At 37.2% G+C, this 20,112-nt stretch overlaps 1 protein-coding gene and 1 long non-coding RNA gene across 3 annotated transcripts in view; one reads left to right on the top strand and one right to left on the bottom strand.

Moving 5' to 3' along the window:
- Positions 1–20,112, bottom strand: part of LOC129122373 (sodium channel protein type 2 subunit alpha-like) — a 61,233-nt gene that overhangs the window by 38,228 nt on the left and 2,893 nt on the right. For both annotated transcript variants that reach the window (XM_077181458.1, XM_077181457.1), the window contains exons 2-5: positions 4,533–4,856; positions 2,762–2,879; positions 1,355–1,445; positions 374–502 (exon numbers count right to left, since the gene is read on the bottom strand). In XM_077181458.1, coding sequence (XP_077037573.1) covers positions 374–502; positions 1,355–1,445; positions 2,762–2,879; positions 4,533–4,805 — 611 coding nt within the window. In that variant the 5' untranslated portion in view covers positions 4,806–4,856. The remainder of the gene's footprint in view (positions 1–373; positions 503–1,354; positions 1,446–2,761; positions 2,880–4,532; positions 4,857–20,112) is intronic.
- On the top strand, positions 471–19,054 carry LOC143694522 (uncharacterized). The gene is made up of 3 exons (XR_013183076.1): positions 471–1,267; positions 6,548–7,599; positions 17,341–19,054. It is a non-coding gene; the product is annotated as an uncharacterized LOC143694522 (long non-coding RNA).

Here is a 20,112-nt window from a genome sequence, read left to right as displayed (position 1 = left end):
CAGAAATCCTGGTGTTTTTTTTTTTTTTTAAGGAATAAGTTAAAGACTTGCATTCATATTTTTCTGTTTCAATTAAGTTTTACCTAAGAAATTCACCCTTAAGATTTACCATTAACTGCAAATTTAAAATGAAACCTATAGACTTGCTTTTGTTTTTAAAATCCTATTTTAAATTGATTGTTAGTGGTATCTTCTGTACTGTGGAATAGTCCACTAATTCTGCTATGTGCTACATTAGTGTAAAATATTCTAGTGGAAAAAATTGAAGCACAATCCAGCTACAATTAATTTAATATGAACTAATATAAGTCTACCAAACTATTACAGGTTCAAAAAGCTTGGTTATTTTACTTAAAAAAAATTATATACTTACGCAAAGGAAATGACAACAAAATCAAGCCAGTTCCAGGGGTCACGAAGGCATGTAAAATCATTTATACAGAAGCCTCTTGCAAAGACTTTTACTAGAAATTCAAAAGTATAAATTCCAGTGAAAGTGTACCTATGAGAAAACATTCAAGCAAAAGTTAAAGATTGTTGGGTTGTTCAGTGATACACCATGAGCATACAGGAAAATAACTCAAACCCAGTAATAATTACATGCACCGAACAGAAGTTATAAACTCACATAAAGTATGACTGGTTTTCCACCATTCTTTTGTGAGATAATAGGATTATACTTTTGCATTTTGTCTGAAAAATATTTTTGCAGTTTCTAGCACATAGGATTTTTTAATTTCAGCACTCAGAATGATAACCATGAATAACATGGAAAAAAAATTTTGTTCAAACAACATTTGAGCATGGTTGCCACATCAGAAATAAAGTCCATGGCTAAGTAAAACCTAGTACTTACTGAAGGTACTTGACAATTGAGAACGTAGACTTAAGAATGATAAACAATAATCCTCAGCAGAGGTATTTTCTTTAAAGAGTGGGTATATCCCATAATTAGATTTTGCTGCACAAAATGAAGGTGTTTCAGAGGGGCTATGGAAACCATCTTCCACACTGAAAACCAATAGTTTTGGGTGGAATGACCAATTTCTTTTTTTCTTTTTTTAATAATAAAGAACAGCTCAGGAAGGAGAATGCATGAAAACACTGCTTGTACGAACATTCTGAGGAAATGTATTTATCAGCATTTTGTTCAGAGAAAAAGGTTAACAATGTCACAGCTTCCTTCCTTCACAGAGCTTGCAGGACTGTGCTGCTTTGGGATGATCAAACTCCAAGCAGGAAAAGGGAGAATACTGGTTTTACACAAGTAAGTAAAACTGCATGGTCTAGCTCTTAATTTGCTTTTCATTTTTAAAGCATTTTAAAAATTATTAGCCTATTTAAGTATACTTACTCTACATATTTTGCCCATTCTGGAAGATTTCTCCATGTCATTAATACACAATTTGCCAAAATAGTGAGCATAATGACCTTGTTGAACAATGTTGACCGTAGTTAAGGAACATACCCCTTTTAAAAGCCAAATTTGCATAACGCAATATACAAGGAATTGACCAGGACATAGAATACAGACAACATATATGATACAGATCAGTTTACTATCACCAGCAATGTCATAAATAATGCAAAGATTTATACAAGAATGATGGTTATACACCTATCACAGAATCATTTAGGTTGGAAAAGACTGCTGAGGTCACCAAATCCAACTTTTGACTCTTGACTTGTCAACTAGACCATGGCACTACGTGCCACATCCAGTCATTTCCTGAACACCTCCAGAGATACTGAGTCTACCACTTCCCTTGGAAGTCAATTCCAATGCTTGACAACCTCTTTTGTGGAGAAATTCGTCCTAATGTCTAGCCTGAACTTCCCCTGGTGCAGCTTGAGGCCATTTCCTCTTGTCCTGTCACTGGTTACCTGGGAGAAGAGCCTGCCCCCCACTTGGCTACACCCTCCTTCCAGTGAGTTGTAGACAGCAGTAAGGTCCCTCTGAGCCTCCTCTTCTCCAGACTAAACACCCCCAGCTCCCTCAGCAGCTCCTCACAGGACTCACACCCTTCACCAGCTTTGCTGCCCTTCTCTGGACCTGTTCCAGAACCTCAATGTCCTCCCTGAACTGAGGTGCCCAGAACTGGACACAGCACCCAAGGTGTGACCTCACGAGTGCCATGTACAGGAGGACAGTCATTGTCCCAGCCTTGCTAGCCACACTCTTCCTGATACAGGCCAGGATTGCCCCTGGCTTCCTTGGCCACCTGGGCATGCACTGGCTCACGTTCAGCCACTGTCTACCAGCACCCCAAGCCCTTTCCCACGGGGCCACTTTCCAGCCACTCTGCCCCCAGCCTGTAGCACTGCATGGGGCTGTTGTGGCCAATTTGTAGGACCCAGCAGTTGGTCATGTTGAACCTCATGCTCTTGGTCTGGCCCATGCATCCAGCCTGCCCAGGTCCCTCCGCAGGACTTTTCCTGCCCTCCAGCAGATCAACACTCCCACACAACTTGGTGATATCCACAAACTTACCAAGGGTACACTCACCCCCTTCATCCAGATCATCCATAAAGATTTTAGACAGGGCTGGGTTCAATACTGCATCTTAGGGAACTCTACTAATGACTTCTCTTCTTCTGAATTTAATCAGCAGGTTAAGTGACTAATCTTAGCTCAGATTGATTTTGAAAGAATCATTTTTTTTGGCAGGAACACATTCAAACACTAAATCAAAACTCCTGGTGTTAACATTAGTAATATTAATCAGTAACCATTTTTAACAAACCACTTGAAAAGGATATGAATGAACCAAAATCTTAATAGCTAGTCTTCTAGTGATATTGAAAGGAGATAAAAGGTACAAGGCAGGTGTGGCACTGAACCTGTGGATTGTCTTCGCTTTATCCAGTACTATAAATGTCTTTAAAAAATAGACAAAAAGGGCATGAGGGTAGCGGGCTTAGGAAATTAAGGATACATTTTAGAAACCTTGCCATAGTACAGGCTGCTTACACACATCTAAGTAGCTAAATTTATTTTCAGTAGAATTGCGGAAGGAAATAGCAGATTCTAAATTTTCATATGAGCAAAGAAAATTCTACAGCAGACATTCTTTGTCTCTGGGCTCTTAAAATCTGCATTTCAGATTTTGTAGGATTAAGTAATTAAATTAAAACTATAATTAAAAATACGACTTTTAAAATTTAAATTTAATGAAGCTCTTTTACTTGCATTTCAGAACAAAATTGGCAATGCAAAACAATGCACCTAAGTAACAATTTTTGGGACCTCACGAAGAACTATTTAACCATTTCAGCATGTTAAAACTGCTTTTGGGGGAGAAATCCTTGACTTTTAAAACCCTTGGCTTTATTGCTTGTGCAACTGCCACTACCATAAATGTAATCATTTTTGATTTTAAATAGGAGACACAATGAAAATTTAATCAAATGATATCTTAATTCAATCTACATTTAATGATTATTCTCTCAAAATCTATAATCTGGAAATAAGCAGGTTATAACGCTGAATATTTCTGTTTTCCAATGACATTTTACTGTAAAAGAAAGAGGTCATTTGTCAATAGTGTTTGTGAAGTTAAGAGAACAAAAACTAAAATAACTAAAAAATCTGCATGATTATTAGTCTTCAACATTTTATACTAGAAAAAAATGCTTTAATTAGGTTGTTATTACTGATATAATACAGCTCTTTTGTTAAATTCTTATCTTGCAAGACACTATTTTGTTGATTATTGAGTACTTAATTTCAAAAACCTGTTCTGTGGTTTTAATTCAACAAGTCTTTTATTTATTACACAATAAAACAGCCACTTGCTGCTTATTTTTTACTGCCTTTTTAATGTCAACTCAGTTTTGTATTCCTTCTTGACATCATTTCACTTCACATGCATATATAAAAATAACTTTCCTTCATCTGTACTTGCCAAAGTAAACACCTTGCTCTTTTCTTCCTTTCTTCCTTTTTGTCAGTATATCTATAAATGAAACTGAATCAGTATATATCAATTTAGATTTTGTCTTTGCCTGTAACACAGAACCAATATGGAAACACAAAGACTGGTTTAGTCTTTACATTTTTTTTTTAATTTTGTAAAACAAATATTTTAATGATATTTTCAGGAATGCTTGACAGTGATTATTCTGTCATATGACTGAGTGAGGATTTTGTCTAAAGATGCCTGTAATGAACTAGATCTTAGGCATCTTGTTTCTTACAAAAACGCAGAGAGCAGACAAAGAGATGGAAAGTTAAATGGTTCAGCATTAAATCAGATCTGCAGAGATTACAGGACATTTAATACAAAATCCATTAACTAAAATACCATAATATGAGACATTAAAAGAAAATTTCCTTTTCTTTTTTTTTTTTTAAAAAGCACAACTTTACCAAGAGTTACAGTTGTCTTTATAGAAATCAAAATAACTAACATGATAGTACCTATTGCATAATACTTCCAACCAGAGCTTCTGACCAACTCCCCAGCAGAGCATTTATCAGGTTATAGTAAAACGGGAGGGCTCTAATTACATTCTTAGTACAAAACACTTACTTTTTTATTGATGTAATATGGGTCCAGGTCCTCCAGGGGTTCAGACACCATTCCTGGAGGAATATCACCATAAATAAATGGCAGTGTCTTTCCTGCCTCCAAGTCATTATTTGGCTCTAGGTGATCTGCTTCATGACCAGCATCATCTGTAGGCTCCTCTTGGTGACAATGAAATTTTTCATCAGCAATACGTTTTTCAATGGCTGCAAGAGATTCTTCAGTGAAATAGAAGAAGCTGTCAGGTCCTGGTGGTACCAGCATTGCCTGTGCCATCTTCTCATTCTGCAAATTTTAAATGCTTTTAGGCTCTTGTGTAAGAAGATCCTAGGAGGACATGTAGGAAAAAGAAAAAAGAAACAGAAGGTCACACCACCAAAAAAATCCCCAAGTGTAAGCTTTTGGCATAGTCAGAATCTGTCTCTTTTCTCTTTATAAACCCTGTAGCAAGAAATATTTCAATTAAGAGTCAGATATTTAATAGAAAATTAGCTTCTCATGGCAAAGAGATAGAAGAAGTACAGAAAATAATTAAAAAAAAAAAGAGATCAAATTCTCTTACAGTTTGTCAACTCAGGTTAATACCTCACAACAAAAGAAGAGAAAAAATTCTAACTTTCCCTAGCCTAACATTAAGTTACATTATTGTGAAAAAGTAAAAAAATGCTTCAGCACAGCTAAGTATTGCAGTCAATGGTCACAACCTCTACCATACAGATCTATACATTTTTGGCACACCATGTTAAAAAACCTTGCAGTTATATTACAAAAGTAGAAAGAAAAAACATGCCACTTTTATTACTGTCAATTTCTTATGGCAACATTGCTCCATCTGGTGGCTTATACTATGACTGCCAAACTAATGTTCATATTATACTGTCAGGTACTACAAAAACACATTCTATCTATAAAGCCATATTCACAGGCAGAAAGCAACTGGCCTGAAGTTCAGTCTTTCCCTTTTAGGCTTTCTGATTCATATCTACCTGATTTTCAATTGTAATTTTGATGGCGCTGTCCCTCTGTAATTAAGGAAGTTATGATGGATGAAGTGTTTTAGATTTATACAAAAAGCACAGCACAATCAAAAGCACAGTATTCTCTTTGAGAACAAGGTTATTTTCAAAATACTTAAAAATAATAAATTCATTAATTGATCATTTCTTTCTAGGTTATATTTTCCACAGTGAGTGTACAGTTAGCACCTAAGGGTGCAGAATGTTCAGAATAAACCAATTTTTTTGAACAGACACAAGATGGAATCCAGTCCCACTTGCTGACAGTCATTAAGTGTTGTAGCCTTTGTCAACACAACATTGTGGTGAGTTGACCTTGGCTGGCTGCTCTCCCACTGACATTCCACAAAAGGAACTGCACAGGGGAGAATGAAGTGAAAGAGCCCAGGTATTAAAATAAAGACAAGCAGATCATTTACAAATTACTGTCATGGGCAAAACAGACTCACTTAGGGAAAAATAACTTACTACCAATTAAAACAGAATTGGAAGGTAAAAACCATAAATCCTAGAAGAATTTTCCCTCTGCCTGTTTGCTCCAGGCTCAACTTCACTGTTCACACTCAACTCCTACACCTCCTCCCCCAACAAGAGGCATGGGGATGGTGGGGAATGGGGCTGGCATCAGATCATTGCAGTTCTTTGCCACTCCTTCCTCCTGTTTTTCCCTTGCTCCAGCATGTCCCTCACACAGGCTGTGAAGCTGTGGGATAAGGTTGCTCCAGTGTGGCCTTTGCAGTGCCTCTCCCTGAAGGAACACTCACTTTCTCCAGGGTGAAGTCCCCCAGAGCTGCAGGCTGGGTATCTGCTCTGGCACTCTCCTCCTCTATGGACTGCAGGGAAACACCTGCCCCAGCATGGCCTGTCCCACAGCTCCCAGGGAGCTTCTGCTCCAACCTGCAGCCCTCCTTGCACTCCTGTTCCCCTGGCCCTGGAGCTGTTTCTCACACCCTCTCACAGAGTGCTCCTCACACTGACCTGTGGCATTTTGCTCTTTTCCAGGTGTGTTTTCCCATCCTGCCTGAGCTGGGCAAAGGGCAGCCCTGGGCTCTCCGCTCAGAGCCTGCCTGGCAGCCCTGAAACACCGCGGCCACTGCTCAAGAGTCACCACAGGCCTCAGGGTCAGAAACACAGGCCTCACTGGAAAACACTTAAAGCAGATTTAGGCGATGGCAAGTGCTGTAGGTTCCTGCCATCACAAAAACCACAGAGTGAGCCAGTTCTGACCCCAGTGCATGCAGGGAGGATGCACTGGGAAGGAAAAATACTGATGGCAGACTTTTTCATGAAGTGTAACAGCTCCAAAGTCAAATAACCCATGACACAGCGAATCCCAGATAGCTGCCTCTTCTATGCCAACTTTTAGGTCAACTTAATATTAGTTGAGGTAATTTTCTACTTCTAACAATTTTACAGCAGGAACTACATTGCCATGGACAGACAGACAACCCATGATGCAAGCCATCTCTTCTTCAAAATTAGTCAGTTGAGGTTATGGACAGACTTCAAATCCCTGCTTTTTCAGCTGAGCCACAACAGGTTCCAAGTCTTTGGCACATACCACAATAGACACAACAAGAGTGGGGGGGGGGGGGCTCTTTACACTGACTACTACAGAGTTGAGAAATTTCCTTATAAATAATTATAGAAATCAGAAATTTTTCATGTCACCTGGTAAGTGCTTTAAAAAAACACAAACAGGTTTTTTCTCTGGAAAAGAAAGCCTGAGAATGCCAAGTCTTTCCTTATTTCAAAACGCCTCATCTCATCTGTTCCATCTTAAAGCGATTCACCATTTTCAAATGCAGGATTTGATTGCTGTTTAGTCTTTTGGGGCAAATTGTTCTCAAATCCTTAGCACCAGTGAACCTGAAGATCTGACCAGTCCTACTTGGACTGAGAGCCAGCTGTGTCCCAAAAGGTACTTTTCCTTCAGAAGCTGAATGACACACGTGGCTCTAAACCTTCACCAGCAAAAAGGGAGAGAGATCTGTCTTCCAAAGAAGAACACCAGGATCTCTTTCCTACAGCTTTATTTCCACCTAAGAACTAAGGTAACACAAATATTACTTGGTACCTTTAGGTCATTTATTTAGCTTACAACTCTGGGTTTGTTTTTATTTTTTTTATAAAATGGAGGGGTACGTATTATCTGCTTCTTCATTTGTAAGCTGAAAATTCAGAAAAATAATTTCCTTAGTGCAAGCAGCTGAGTCTATATAATTTGTTTTTTGAAGCCAAGGAAAGTTCCTACTAGTAGGGACTTCCCCCTACAACAAGGTGGTAGCAGTATTAACTTAAGTAGTATGTTTTTCCTAAAAAAAAAGTCTGTAACATATAGGAATGACTTTTTATATACCAGTACTACATGTATTATAACAGATTCTGAGGACAGCACTTGTAATAAAATTTGTATTTCATGAATGATGCAAAGAGTTAATGCCATTGTAAGTAGTCCACACACACTCAGTTATTATCTAAAATGGTTAGATGGTTGCACAAAGTCTTTTAGAGGCTGAAGAGACAAAAAAGCAAGATCTACAGCTATTAGACCAACTTCTACCTTACAACGAAATAGAACAGGAGCTTTACAAATGGTGCTGCCCTGTCACAGGAATGGTGCTCTCTACAGGCTGTATAAAATACAAGCTTTTCAGCACAGCTACACACCACTGACCAGTCTACTATGCCTATGAACAAGTAGGAGTACACTTGGCAGTCTAAAAAATACTGAGGCAAATGTCTTTCAATCATTATCTTCAGAAGCTAGCATGTCAACAACAAAAACCAACCAACAAAAAAAAAAAAAAAAAACAAACAACCCAAACAAAAAAAAAGAAAAAAAAAGGGAGATACTGGATAAGAATGCAAATATATAACATAACATTCAGCTAGTCTTTTGGAGGATGTTCTCATTACTCAGATAAAGACTCTACAAAACTTAAAAAACAGTTTTCTAGTCAACATTAGGCATATAGACTTGGAAAGTGATGAATGTGATGCCCACAGAAACTACTCAAATCAAACATGTACCTGAAAATGTCACTAACTGTGATGTCTGTCTATGAATTTTGTCTGAATTTACTCTTTAAAGGTTTATAATGCGTAAAACTAAAAGTTTATGACTGTTCATTTTAGCAAATACCACTACAGCCTTATGGCAGTTTTATTGCAGTTGTTATCAGAATGAAAGCCAACCTTTCCACTTGCATGTTCATATTCTGCTGGTTTATTCAGCAAGGCTGAAGTGGGACCCTCAGGGCTGACATGAACTCCAGCATTTCTCTCTAGAGACACCACAGACAATGTCTGCAGCACAATTCTCAGTGTAAACACAAAACAAAAAAAGTTATTTTCCACTACATGACAATCTCTTCTGTGAATGCCTCATTCTAGCAGCCTAATCACAGCCCATGCTTGGAAAAAAACCCCACACCTATTAAATACTTCTTGAGTTTCAGTTCAGTGGCTATTTCCTTTTCATGGCTTTTTTAAAGTACTGCTAATATATAAATGTTGTAGCACTGTGGAAAAAAGTGATGCTGCTTATACTGTTATCTCATGAAAATCACTTTACCCAAGAAAGAAATGGAATGAAAAACAAAAAAAAGAGATAAAGTAGGATGGATTGGTTTAATGACTTAAATGCGGCTCTTTCCTGCAATTTTGACAGTATTTGTATTACAAATTAAGGTAATAACAATCAAATCAGAAAACCATATTTAACATGAATCCTGAAGAAACTGTTATCCTTCCATCCAAAAATCCCACAAAGGCCCTTCTGAAAGCCCAACATTAAAAAAACCAACATCAGTAAAAACAAAACCCAACGCATAAATCCCCATTTTCTCAACTTACAGTTAATAAACAGTCTTCTAATCTTTCATGGCTAGGTTGTGCATGTAAGGCTGATTGGAGACTGTCCATCAAGCAGGACAGAAAATTCAAATTACAAATGAAAGATTACAGAAAACTGCTACAAACCACAGACTCTGTAGCAGCATGGTACTAGGAGGAAACTCCTGGGGCAGGAATGAGCCAGTTAACAACCTGATACTAATGTTAACATAAATATATTCTTATAGAATATGGTTGAGTGAGCAAGAATAATTTTTAAAATATATTTTAGAAAATATTCTTAATACATATACAAAGAAAAGCATCAGGGTCATTTATACTAAGTCTGGAGTTTTAAGCTTGTGTCCAGCAGGATATGAAAAAAAGCACAAATGGATAGTTTTTATTGTTTCCATATATATAAAAATTTAAAATATAAATATATATGCATTTATTTCTATATATTACTTTTAATATTTGCAAAAATAATGGTCAAGCTTAAAACCTAACCAGTCAGCAACAAGCCCTCAATACTTACAAAATGTGTTTCCCTAATGCAGCATTTTTATCTTAACATTTTTCAAATGTAGAAATAAGACATCTGCTCTTCCTACTATATATTCTACAACATAATGACCAATTTTTTACAGCATTGTTTCCAGCGTTCTCTCTGCTATGGTACATTTCATATTGTTATTTGAGTAACTTGGATCAAGCTTTCAGCGTACTAAAGAAGCCATACTACTGAAATTACTACGCCTCAAAAAACATCTTAGCGTCACATGTATGAAATTTCATTAAAAATAAGGCAGTCAGGTAAAGATGTTCAGTGAATTTCATTTAGGCAAGTGATCAAATCTGACGAGTCATAAACAAATTTACAGATTTGTTTTTTGCTATGCTCTTTTTTTGTGCATTTCTGTATATTAAAAATAAGGTGGTTTTTTCCATGGACATTTAATTCTTCTATATAAATTAAGACTTACTCTATTAACTAATATATTGTCATTGAGCAGTGATGCAGCCTTCAATTTCTACAGAAAATAAGCTGGGTTTATTACTGCTATGTCAGTTGCGCAATTGTGTGAAATTCACAATCTGTGACTGCAAAACAAGCAGGAGGCTATAAGACAAATCCAGAGAATTCTTAGGACAGTGGTTTAATCTAGAAAGCATCTGCTCCTAAACATCAATAAGAACTAAAAGGTTTCTGAATTATTTATTGCTTTGAGACTGAATAGATTAGACCTATGCTATATTTCACCCCTGATACTTCTCAACAAAAGATTGTGCTAATGCAATAGCACTAAGTGGGACAGCTGATTTTTAAGGAAAATTTTTACCATGTTATTCTTTTGTCTGTAAGTCATTTAATTCTCTATAGCTTGTCCACGAAAATAATTTTAAAACCCAAAGTAAATGCTTATGGAGGACAAAATTAATTTCTGTTCAGTTTAATGGACTCCTTATATGAAAATTGCCTTACATGACCTCTAATTCTTCCAAAGGTATTCTAAACTAGATATTTTCAATTCAATAGCCTCTGATTTCAATTTATGAGCTTATGGTAATACATGGAAGACATCAAAAATATTAATATTGCAGGAATGAAAAATGCTTAAAAGATACAAGATGCTACAGCTGATCTTCAAAAATAAGAATTCTCTAATAGAAGCCCATTTTCAGAATCTGCAACCACTTGGGGGCAGATCAGTTTGCCTTTCCTTTATGTCAGAAAATGCATTAATTGGGTGCAGATCTAGGAAATTCAGTCCTCACAAACAAGCAATTCAATCCCCATGTATTAAGCAGCCACCTTGGAACAGAGCCAATACACAGCAAATAAAAAACCATAAGAGATTTTACTACTGGCAAGGCATGGAAGAACTGTGAAAAACATGCTACATTGCCACAAATGTGACATGCACATATGATGATATTTCTGCTATTTGCATGACTACTTGGACATTTTTCCAGACCAGAGGAACACTGCTCAAAACATCAAGACCCTGCTTCTAGTTAGGTCCAAATAAGTCATGTAGCCAACTCTCTGCATAATAAGCCTAATTTAAAGCTTCCTCAGCCTGTTAACTCCTCTTACAATCCAAAGACAAGTTTGTATCAGATTTGCTCCTACACTAAGGCTGTTATTCACTTCAATAGCCATCAGTGCTTCTTACTTTCATGTATTTATAATAAAAAATCTTCTCAGAATTTTCATTTGGTGACATCAGTTCAGTGAACCTACTGATGTCAGGCCTTCTCCCTCAAATTTTTGAATACTTTTTTTTTTCCTTTTGGCAAATAAGAGAACACAGGAAAAAAGAATGTGGCAGTGGATGAGGGGCAGGGGGAGGAAGAAAGCAACTCTGCCACCAAAGTAAACAGAATGGGAAAACTGGCTGCAGAACGTAAAAGAGATAAAGCAAGGAGTACAGCCAGACCTCTTTCTATTCCTCTTTCTGGCCAGACAGGCTCCCTATATCTCACTTAATGGCCTCATTAGTGTAATCTGAGTCTACTTTCTGTGCTGATTTCCTAGAAAGACTCAGCTACTGTTCTGCAAATGGATACAGGCTGGGATGATTGGTAAAACCTGGCTCAGTTTATAGCAATGTGGGGGCAAAATTCCCACATCCATTCTAGGGCTTCCTGCAAACACATCAAAAGGGGAAAATGGCATTAGCATACATCAACACAGAGATTGATGGCAGGATGTTCTTGAAAAGGTCCACCTGTTAGGTTCAAAAAGGATTTTGCTCCTTCTGGTATATGACTGAATTTTTGTATGTATCAGAAAAAAACTGTTTACTAATGACATCCATTAAAAAAGCCACAGAAGCAGAATTAGCCTGTAAAACTGAAATGAGAGTTCAATACCAGTTACTCTGTTTAGTTCAACAGCCTGAAACACAATGCTGTGTTGGTACAAGAGAATTTCAGGCTGTCAGCCTCATTGACAAAGTTCACCATCTGCTTCCCAATGAGAGCATGAGAAGGAAAGCAAGAATATGCTAGAACACTTGATACCATGATGGCATTCAAAAGTGCATTTGTTCATTTTTTGGTTGGTTTAGTTTTTGTTTTAGTGGAGGTTCAATTATTTACAAAGAAAAGCTTTTTTTGGTACAGATTGCCACGTGCTCTGGGATGACTCTACTTGAGCAGGGAGGTTGGACATGATGACCGGCTGTGGTCCCTTCTAACCTGGCCTATTCTGTGATTTTGTGACTGGGTGCAGTATAAACAGTGGGATTAGCATCACTCCAAAATATTCATTCCTGTGGACAGAACTTTTAAAGGGAAGTCCACTGTCAAGGCTTTGTCACAGAAGAAGTTTCTCTTACATGTCTGCTTTGCTCCTTACCTCCTGTGACTTGTGTTCCATAGCATGTTACTAGTTTGTCCCTTGTTATTCACTTGTCATCTACATATTCTGTCCTAACCAATTCAATTTATATGGCACATTAATAATAAAAACTCACATTATTCAAACTTCACTTAATATTAAAATTTCACTTATTGTGCATTTCCGTGGGTTTACAAAAAACACTGTTTTTTATAAATATGAAAACTAATGTAAGAGCATATCTTCTCTTGGACATGTTAGCTGCGGAATAGCCACAGGAATAATCATCAAGCAAAGGTGCCAGGAGAGTATAGACAAATCCAAGTGTTTTGGAGAGCCAAAGAAACTCCTCTAGCTGAAGCAGAAAATATATACACAAAATATGTACATATCAACAGCATTGTAGGAACTTGCAGAACATGCTAAAATTACAAATAGCACAGCACTTAGAGTGGACATAACAGAATTAGGGGAAGAGGCCTTTTTCCTCATACCAAGTTCATCCCAAAAAACCCCAAACAAACCAGGCACCCTCATCATCATCATTTTAAGCCAAATGTTAACCAAACTAAATCCACAACTATGCCAGGGGCTGAAGTAAAGAGCTAGAGAGCATTTCCTTTGTTTTTTCTCCATGTTCTGACAATCAGAACTAGTTTAATAGAGAATTGCTTCCTATCACAAGTGAAAGAGACAAATGGAAAAGAGATTGTGAAAGAAACTCGGAAAACAGGTTACTTGAATTTAAAGTGTTAGAAAGTGTCAAGGTGAAACTAGTTTGGTAAGAACAGGCCTCTTTCACATACAAATAAGCCCTGGATTTACTACACTGTCTGTTCTGCTCAGTTGTGTCCAGGGGCGAAATTATTTTTTAAAGGAAATTTTTTCTTATGAGCACTGAGTCTTTCCTATAAACAATGATAATTCTCTTAGTCTTTATCAGTCATTTTCAGACATTCATGTGATCATAAGCCAGAACAAAGGAACTTCAAGACAAATTTGGCAGTAGTTTTCTCTGGGGCTTGAATCCAAAAGTCTTAACATTTTCTGAAGTATTTGTCCTCCTTCATTCCCTTTTATTCTCAGCTTTATATTGTGAGACAGGTCTGCATTCAAATGTATCTGACATTGCATCCAGTTGGCAAGAATTCAACAGGAGACTTTCTCATACAAAACCCTCACCACTGGAGACTAAAGCACAGCTGGAAACACATGTCATGTTTTCAGTTACTTTCCATATTTACTTGCTTTTGAAAATTACTCCTGTTCTATATTGTGTAAACAAAAATTATGGACAAGAAAAATGAACTGGATTAGATTAATCTATTATAAAAAAAAAAAAACAAAACCAAACAAGTGATTGCTACTCCTGTGCCTGCAGAGGAAATGATGAATAAATAAACAGATATGACAGTATCCTCCAAAAGAAAACAAAACCTGCTGAAAGAAAAAAGGAAAGAAAATTCTGAAATATTAATCTAATTTCATAGTTGTTTTTTTTCCCCACTGAACCTGTTTTACCCTTTTTTTCCTCCACTGAACATGTTATACCTTCTGCATTTAAATTTAGATTTTTAAAATCAAGACTGCACTGGCTGATACCAATTGCCAGCTGAAAAATGAATAAGAGGCAGCAGTAAAACACTATATCATATTGGATTATTGAAAAATACTGAAATATTGACAATTATTAATGAAGTATTACCATTAATAGTACTAGAATCCAGCCAAGGAAATACATTTTACAACCAATTTGTCTGATTGAAAATCCATTTTAAAGGATTTCACTGCTTGTACAATGAGAAGTATTGTTCAGCAATTAAGTGTAAAAGATTCTTGAAGATAGAAAGAAAAAGATAGACTTCTATGACCTTTTTCGTTATAATCTTTAGAGACAGATAAATGAAGTGTTCTGGTTCAATCTCCTCTTCTGGTCACTAACAACATATTGAACAATTGAAAAAAAATTCTTTTTCACCTCAGGTTAGAATGCCAGATATCTGTATTTTCCTGAAGCATGCTTAAAAACTCAATGATTAAGAATAAGGAGACAAAGTTGGTCATTTTATTGCCCTATGTTTTGTAAATTGTGAAATATTCAAATTGCTTGCAATCATTTTATTAGCAGCATGACTATATTAAAAAAAAAACCTACCGATTTCACGCTGCCTTTTCAGGGTGTGCACTTGGTAAAAGAAAAAGAACTGCATAGAAAAGTGTCTGCCAGTAATACTTATTCTGAAGTCACAGAACCATCTACTGGCTTGGAATCACCTGCCTTGAACTCAGTGATTCATAACCTTTCTGAACAAACCCACCTGGACCCTGGGGGTGGCTCAGCACATCAGGCTGGACAGGGCTTTGATGGGGTGGAAGATGTCCCTGGGTGCCCCTGATGACAGGCCTGTCCCTGTGCCCAGCACAAGAGTTAAACACCCTTCTGACCAGCAAAGGCCCCACCTCCCACACATGAAAGCACTTGCTGAGAGTCTCACTTTTATTACTACTGCAAGATCAGCACAGGGAACATCCAAAGATGGCCTGATAGTTATCAGTGTTTGTTCATCATAAAATCTAGAGCCATTGGGAATCCTTTCAGAAATGACACTTGATAATCATTTACTTTGCACAAAAAAGCACCAGATGAATATCTGGTGGCATCTACAGGCAGATGTTTGAAAATTTACCTACAGCAACAGTGACTAGAAGTAGTCATGAGCATACAGGGGACAGAGAGTGAAAAAATCCTCCCTCCCCACTGGCCACAAAAACCCATAAAACCCAACCAAAACTAGCTCTAATCTTGTTCCTCACTGTAGGCACACTACTTTTCTTAATACATGTGCCATAGTACACAGTCCCCTATAACAAGGGAATCTCTGCCTGAACTGCAGTGATTATTTATATTGTGGTTGTGCAACATAAAACAGAATTGCAAGGCATTCACAGAACACAGTCATTAAAAGAGCAGGATATAAAGTGCAGCAGTTAGTTTTAAAAAAGTAATTTTTTTTCTTTTCTTTTTTTTTTTTTTTACATAATAGGCTGCCATTTTCTATTTCAGACAAAAGGAAAGCAGTTGTTTCAGTCCAGACCACCAGAGCCACTGTACTTTGTCAGCATTGTGGAATGACATTCAGCTTCAAAACCTTCTGTGTTTCTTCCTTCCCAGTCGTAGAGTAGGAATCAATAATTCAATCAAGTATTCATCAGGAGAGGGGAATATCCTATTAGTCAGTGCCTGCATTCCTTCCCCCTCACTTTTCTGCATCACTTAGATTTCCAGAAGAGTACATAATTCTTTTTAGCTTAGCCAAAACCAAAGCTCTATTAGTTTAAGAAAAAAAGTATCTGCAAATTCATGTACAACTTTCTAAAGCTAGAAGTGATTACATACCCATTATAAACAATGTTACAACTTTTAGAAAAGAGCCAGAAAATTCACAATGCAAAAGAAACCGAGGAACGGCAGTAAATCACCATTTTTGGAAAAACAGTTACTAAAGACTTCTTCAATTAAACACCCATCTCCATCTAAAAGATTCCAGCAAGCACACATCACCATTACCATGATGCAAAAACCATGAAAAAGGATTTTGTGGCTAGTTGATTTGCTGATAAACACATTTACATCTCTTAAATTACTCTCAAAGTACTAAGCTACTGTCACTTGACACATTTGTCCAAAGATGGAAGGAGCATTGTCCTCAATCTGACTGAGAACTGATTTTTAACAGAAAAACTTGAAGATCACCTTTATTTATTATTTTCTGAATGCTGTAATTTTATTCTTTGTCATCATTCATGAAGTAGTATCTTCACTACAAAGCAGAGAACTCTGAATTTAGTGAAAGGACAAAGATATAACAAGATAAGAAAATAAAATATGCCTCCAGTGACCAGATGGAAGGAAAGAAAGACAAAATAGGTGATCATGGCTATTAGGTGTTCGAGACAAAAGGCCTCTTCTTTCATTCAATTTATTTAATCTAATTAAAAAGATAATCTTTATTAGGTCACAGAAACCGCTACATAATATTGTCAAATATTATCTCTAAAACATTTTAAACCTCTTCTTGCCTATGACAGTCTTTGTCTAACAAAAAGAACTGGTAATTGATATATCACTTGAAAGAGATAAGATTTAAATCCTTAAGATCATAAAAGAAAATCATAATAAAAATTCGTATTGGTTTTACTTCCTTATAAATTCTTTAAAAGTCATGCAAGGCAATTCCAATTTTGAATTGTGTTTTCCCACCAAAACTGAGGTTCATATTATTAATGAAGTGAATAATTTGAGAGTAAGTCAAGAGCTCTGTTTATAAAAAGACTTGTATAATCTTTTTAACCAGGGAAAAAGGTAGTAACTCCTTAAAAATACATCAGTTAACCTGCAAGAAGAAAACTAAGCTTCCAAGAAATAGGATCTGAATCCTAATGTAAGTTAATGAATATATTTTTCTTAACAGAAGTGGTATACAACACAGAACTCAAATTTATCTAACACAGTAGTCCACAATGTCATGTATTTACATGCCAGGAAATCTCTTGTGGAGGCTCTGGGAGAAATCCAGGCTGTGCTGATCAAGGCTATTATACCTAACAGGATTGCCTGCAGGGAGAGGACAAGCAAACTGCTCTCTTACATCCTCTAGGACAGACCAGGAGATCAACAGAAGTTCAACACAACTCAGTACCACCACTGCTCTACACAAAAGCTGGAGTCCAAGTCCCAAAGCAGAAATACTCTAACAGAAAAGAACCTGTCTTTTGATTGGGATAGAAGGAAAAAAAAACAAAACTACACCATGAAAATTGGTATGTCCTAGCCAGTAAGGGGCTCTGTTTTCGGATGAGATCCCTCTGCTGAACCTGAGGTGTCAATTGTCATAAAGACTTTTCAGATTTTGATGGATTTATATAGAAAGCAGTCACCTTCATGTTACCCTTAATGTGAGGTGATTCCAAATATAAAGTCCCTTTGTTTCCACTGGACCTTCTATAGACATTTTTGCCTGAGTAGTGCCTTCACACATTATTTTCCTCATTAAGTACCACCTCACTGTGCCAGTTGTTCAACTCCCCTCTCTCCTGCCTCCATTGGCCTGCATGCAATCAAAGACAACCAACACTAGAAATATTCTGCCCAGGAATTCAGCTCTCTTTCCCCCACCATCTAGGTAGGAAAAACCCTCAAGGCCTTAAAACATCCTGTGCACCAGATGAATAAATCCAGAAAAACTTGTAGCAAATCAGAAGGTATGGGGTTTTTTTCCAACAGAATGTTGCAAAGCCTTTATAAACAAATTGTAGATAAACATATTCTAAATGCTTTCTTCTGTCTCTTGTTGTACCAATTAATCTGGTTATAAATCCTAAGAACACTGAAGATATTGCATATTTTCAAAAAATTGATCTATTTCATTTCCTTTGATGTTTTCTTTTCAATGTAAACCTTGCTGTAAGAGAAGGGTTCCCAGACAGAATCAGGGTGGAGATACAAAAGCTGAGCCAGCACATAAAAACACACCACTTGTTGAACAACCATAATCCCAATGCTGAGCAAACGTGCAGCTCCCAGGCAGCAGGTCCCAGAGAGGCCACTGATGGATTAAGGGCAGAGAAGGACGGGTCCCTGCTAGGTGGCACACCTTCAAAATAAACATCTCCTCACTGGCTGGCCAGCTGCTCACAAGGCACATTGCTCATTATTATAAAGAATTTGCATGCTAGCTGAGCAAGCCAGATGGTTAAGAAGCATACTCACATTAATTATTTGGGTACTAGAAACAGAAAGCTCCTTCCTGGCTGCTGTCTGATCAAATATCAAACATTTCCTCTACACATGCAGTATGAGAACAGAACAACTGGGTCCCACCTGGGAGGGAAATCAGTGCCATGGGTGGAGGCAGCTGGGGGTGGGGTACATCAGAAGGAGCGGGTGGCTGTGGTAAGGGGGGTGAGGTGTGAAACAGTCAAGAATTACTAAAGAAATTGTGGAAAGAAAAGAAATACAACAAAGGCAGGAGAAAGGGAAAGATGCAGCCTTTATACAATCTGTAATAGCCTAACTCCAGGTATATGTTTTTTATACACAGTAAAAATAGTTTGGCAAAATGCTTCCCAGGGATGTTGCAAATATTCTAAGACCTATATTCAGGAAACCTGAAGATATAATAATGAACACAGTAGGATTTCATATTTCACACTTAAGGCACAAAAACCCCCCTTATCAATGATACTGTTGCAAGGTAAATCATTATCTATAAAAGCATTGTAAAGTTACATACAATTTAAAATTAAATGAAAGTGAGTGTCAATATTGTGTTTGTATTTGGTTATTTCTCCTCTGTAGTATATCATCACTGATTATCTACTCATTTTCATACCAGGATAATGTGTTCAGTGAATCACAGCTGTCCAGACACAAAGCCAAACAGGGAGACAAATGCAAAAGGGTTGCCTGTTTTGTCCCAGAACTTGGGAGCACCCAAGACAGAAAAAAACTAGAGATGACCTACCAGGTCCTGCTTTGGGTGGAGCATAAATGGCATCATCTTTCTGCCTGCTGGCAAGCACCTGGGCACAGCACCAGGCCTGAGGGACCCCAGCACTGCCCAGCCCTGCGTGCACACAGGGCGCTGCTGCTAGAGGACACTGCTCCAGCCCCTCTGCAGCAGCAGCTAACACTGCAAGGACACACAGGGACACTTGAGGTCTCTTGGCCACTCGGGCCCCACTCAGATATAGCAACTTCAAACAGGAATTTTACAGGATTACACTGGATAATGATTCTGCAAATGCAACATCTGAGAAAGCTGTAGTTTCAAGCTAAAGAAACCGCAGCCTAGATCTATACATCACTGGTTTCATCAGCACAGTAAGAACCCAAGAATAAATTAAAACTTTACATACAGAAGGGACTCCAATTTAATATATGTCACAAATACATCACAAAAGGGCACAAAAGAGGCTTGCTGGAGCATTACTGCTGAATTTCCTTACTTAACTTGTTGAATTGAATTTCATGGTGAGATTTTCAGAGAGCCCAGTCCTCACAGAAAACACAACAGAGCTTCTATGGAAATAACTGTATTAAATCTATCTTTTCACATATGAAAATATATTCAAATTTCTGTTGGGGTGAAGTGGCTTTGTTTTGTACACAACAACTGCATCCAAAATCATGTAATTTTTCTTTTAAACTTTTGCTTTGATACTAATCTTCTAGAATGGATTTCTTCCACAAATTTAAGAAAACTATTTATACTGAACTTATTACATCACAGGGGAAAATGCAATCTGTACTTAAAAATTTGAGAAAGAGTGAGTTTTCCTGTTAGACATCAACTAGTTAACGGTGACAGAAACCTTTACA

This window comes from Agelaius phoeniceus, chromosome 7 (assembly GCF_051311805.1).
Source record: "Agelaius phoeniceus isolate bAgePho1 chromosome 7, bAgePho1.hap1, whole genome shotgun sequence".
NCBI lineage: Eukaryota > Metazoa > Chordata > Aves > Passeriformes > Icteridae > Agelaius > Agelaius phoeniceus.
Note: the sequence above shows the minus strand (reverse complement) of the source record. Positions and strands in the feature narration are given on the sequence as shown.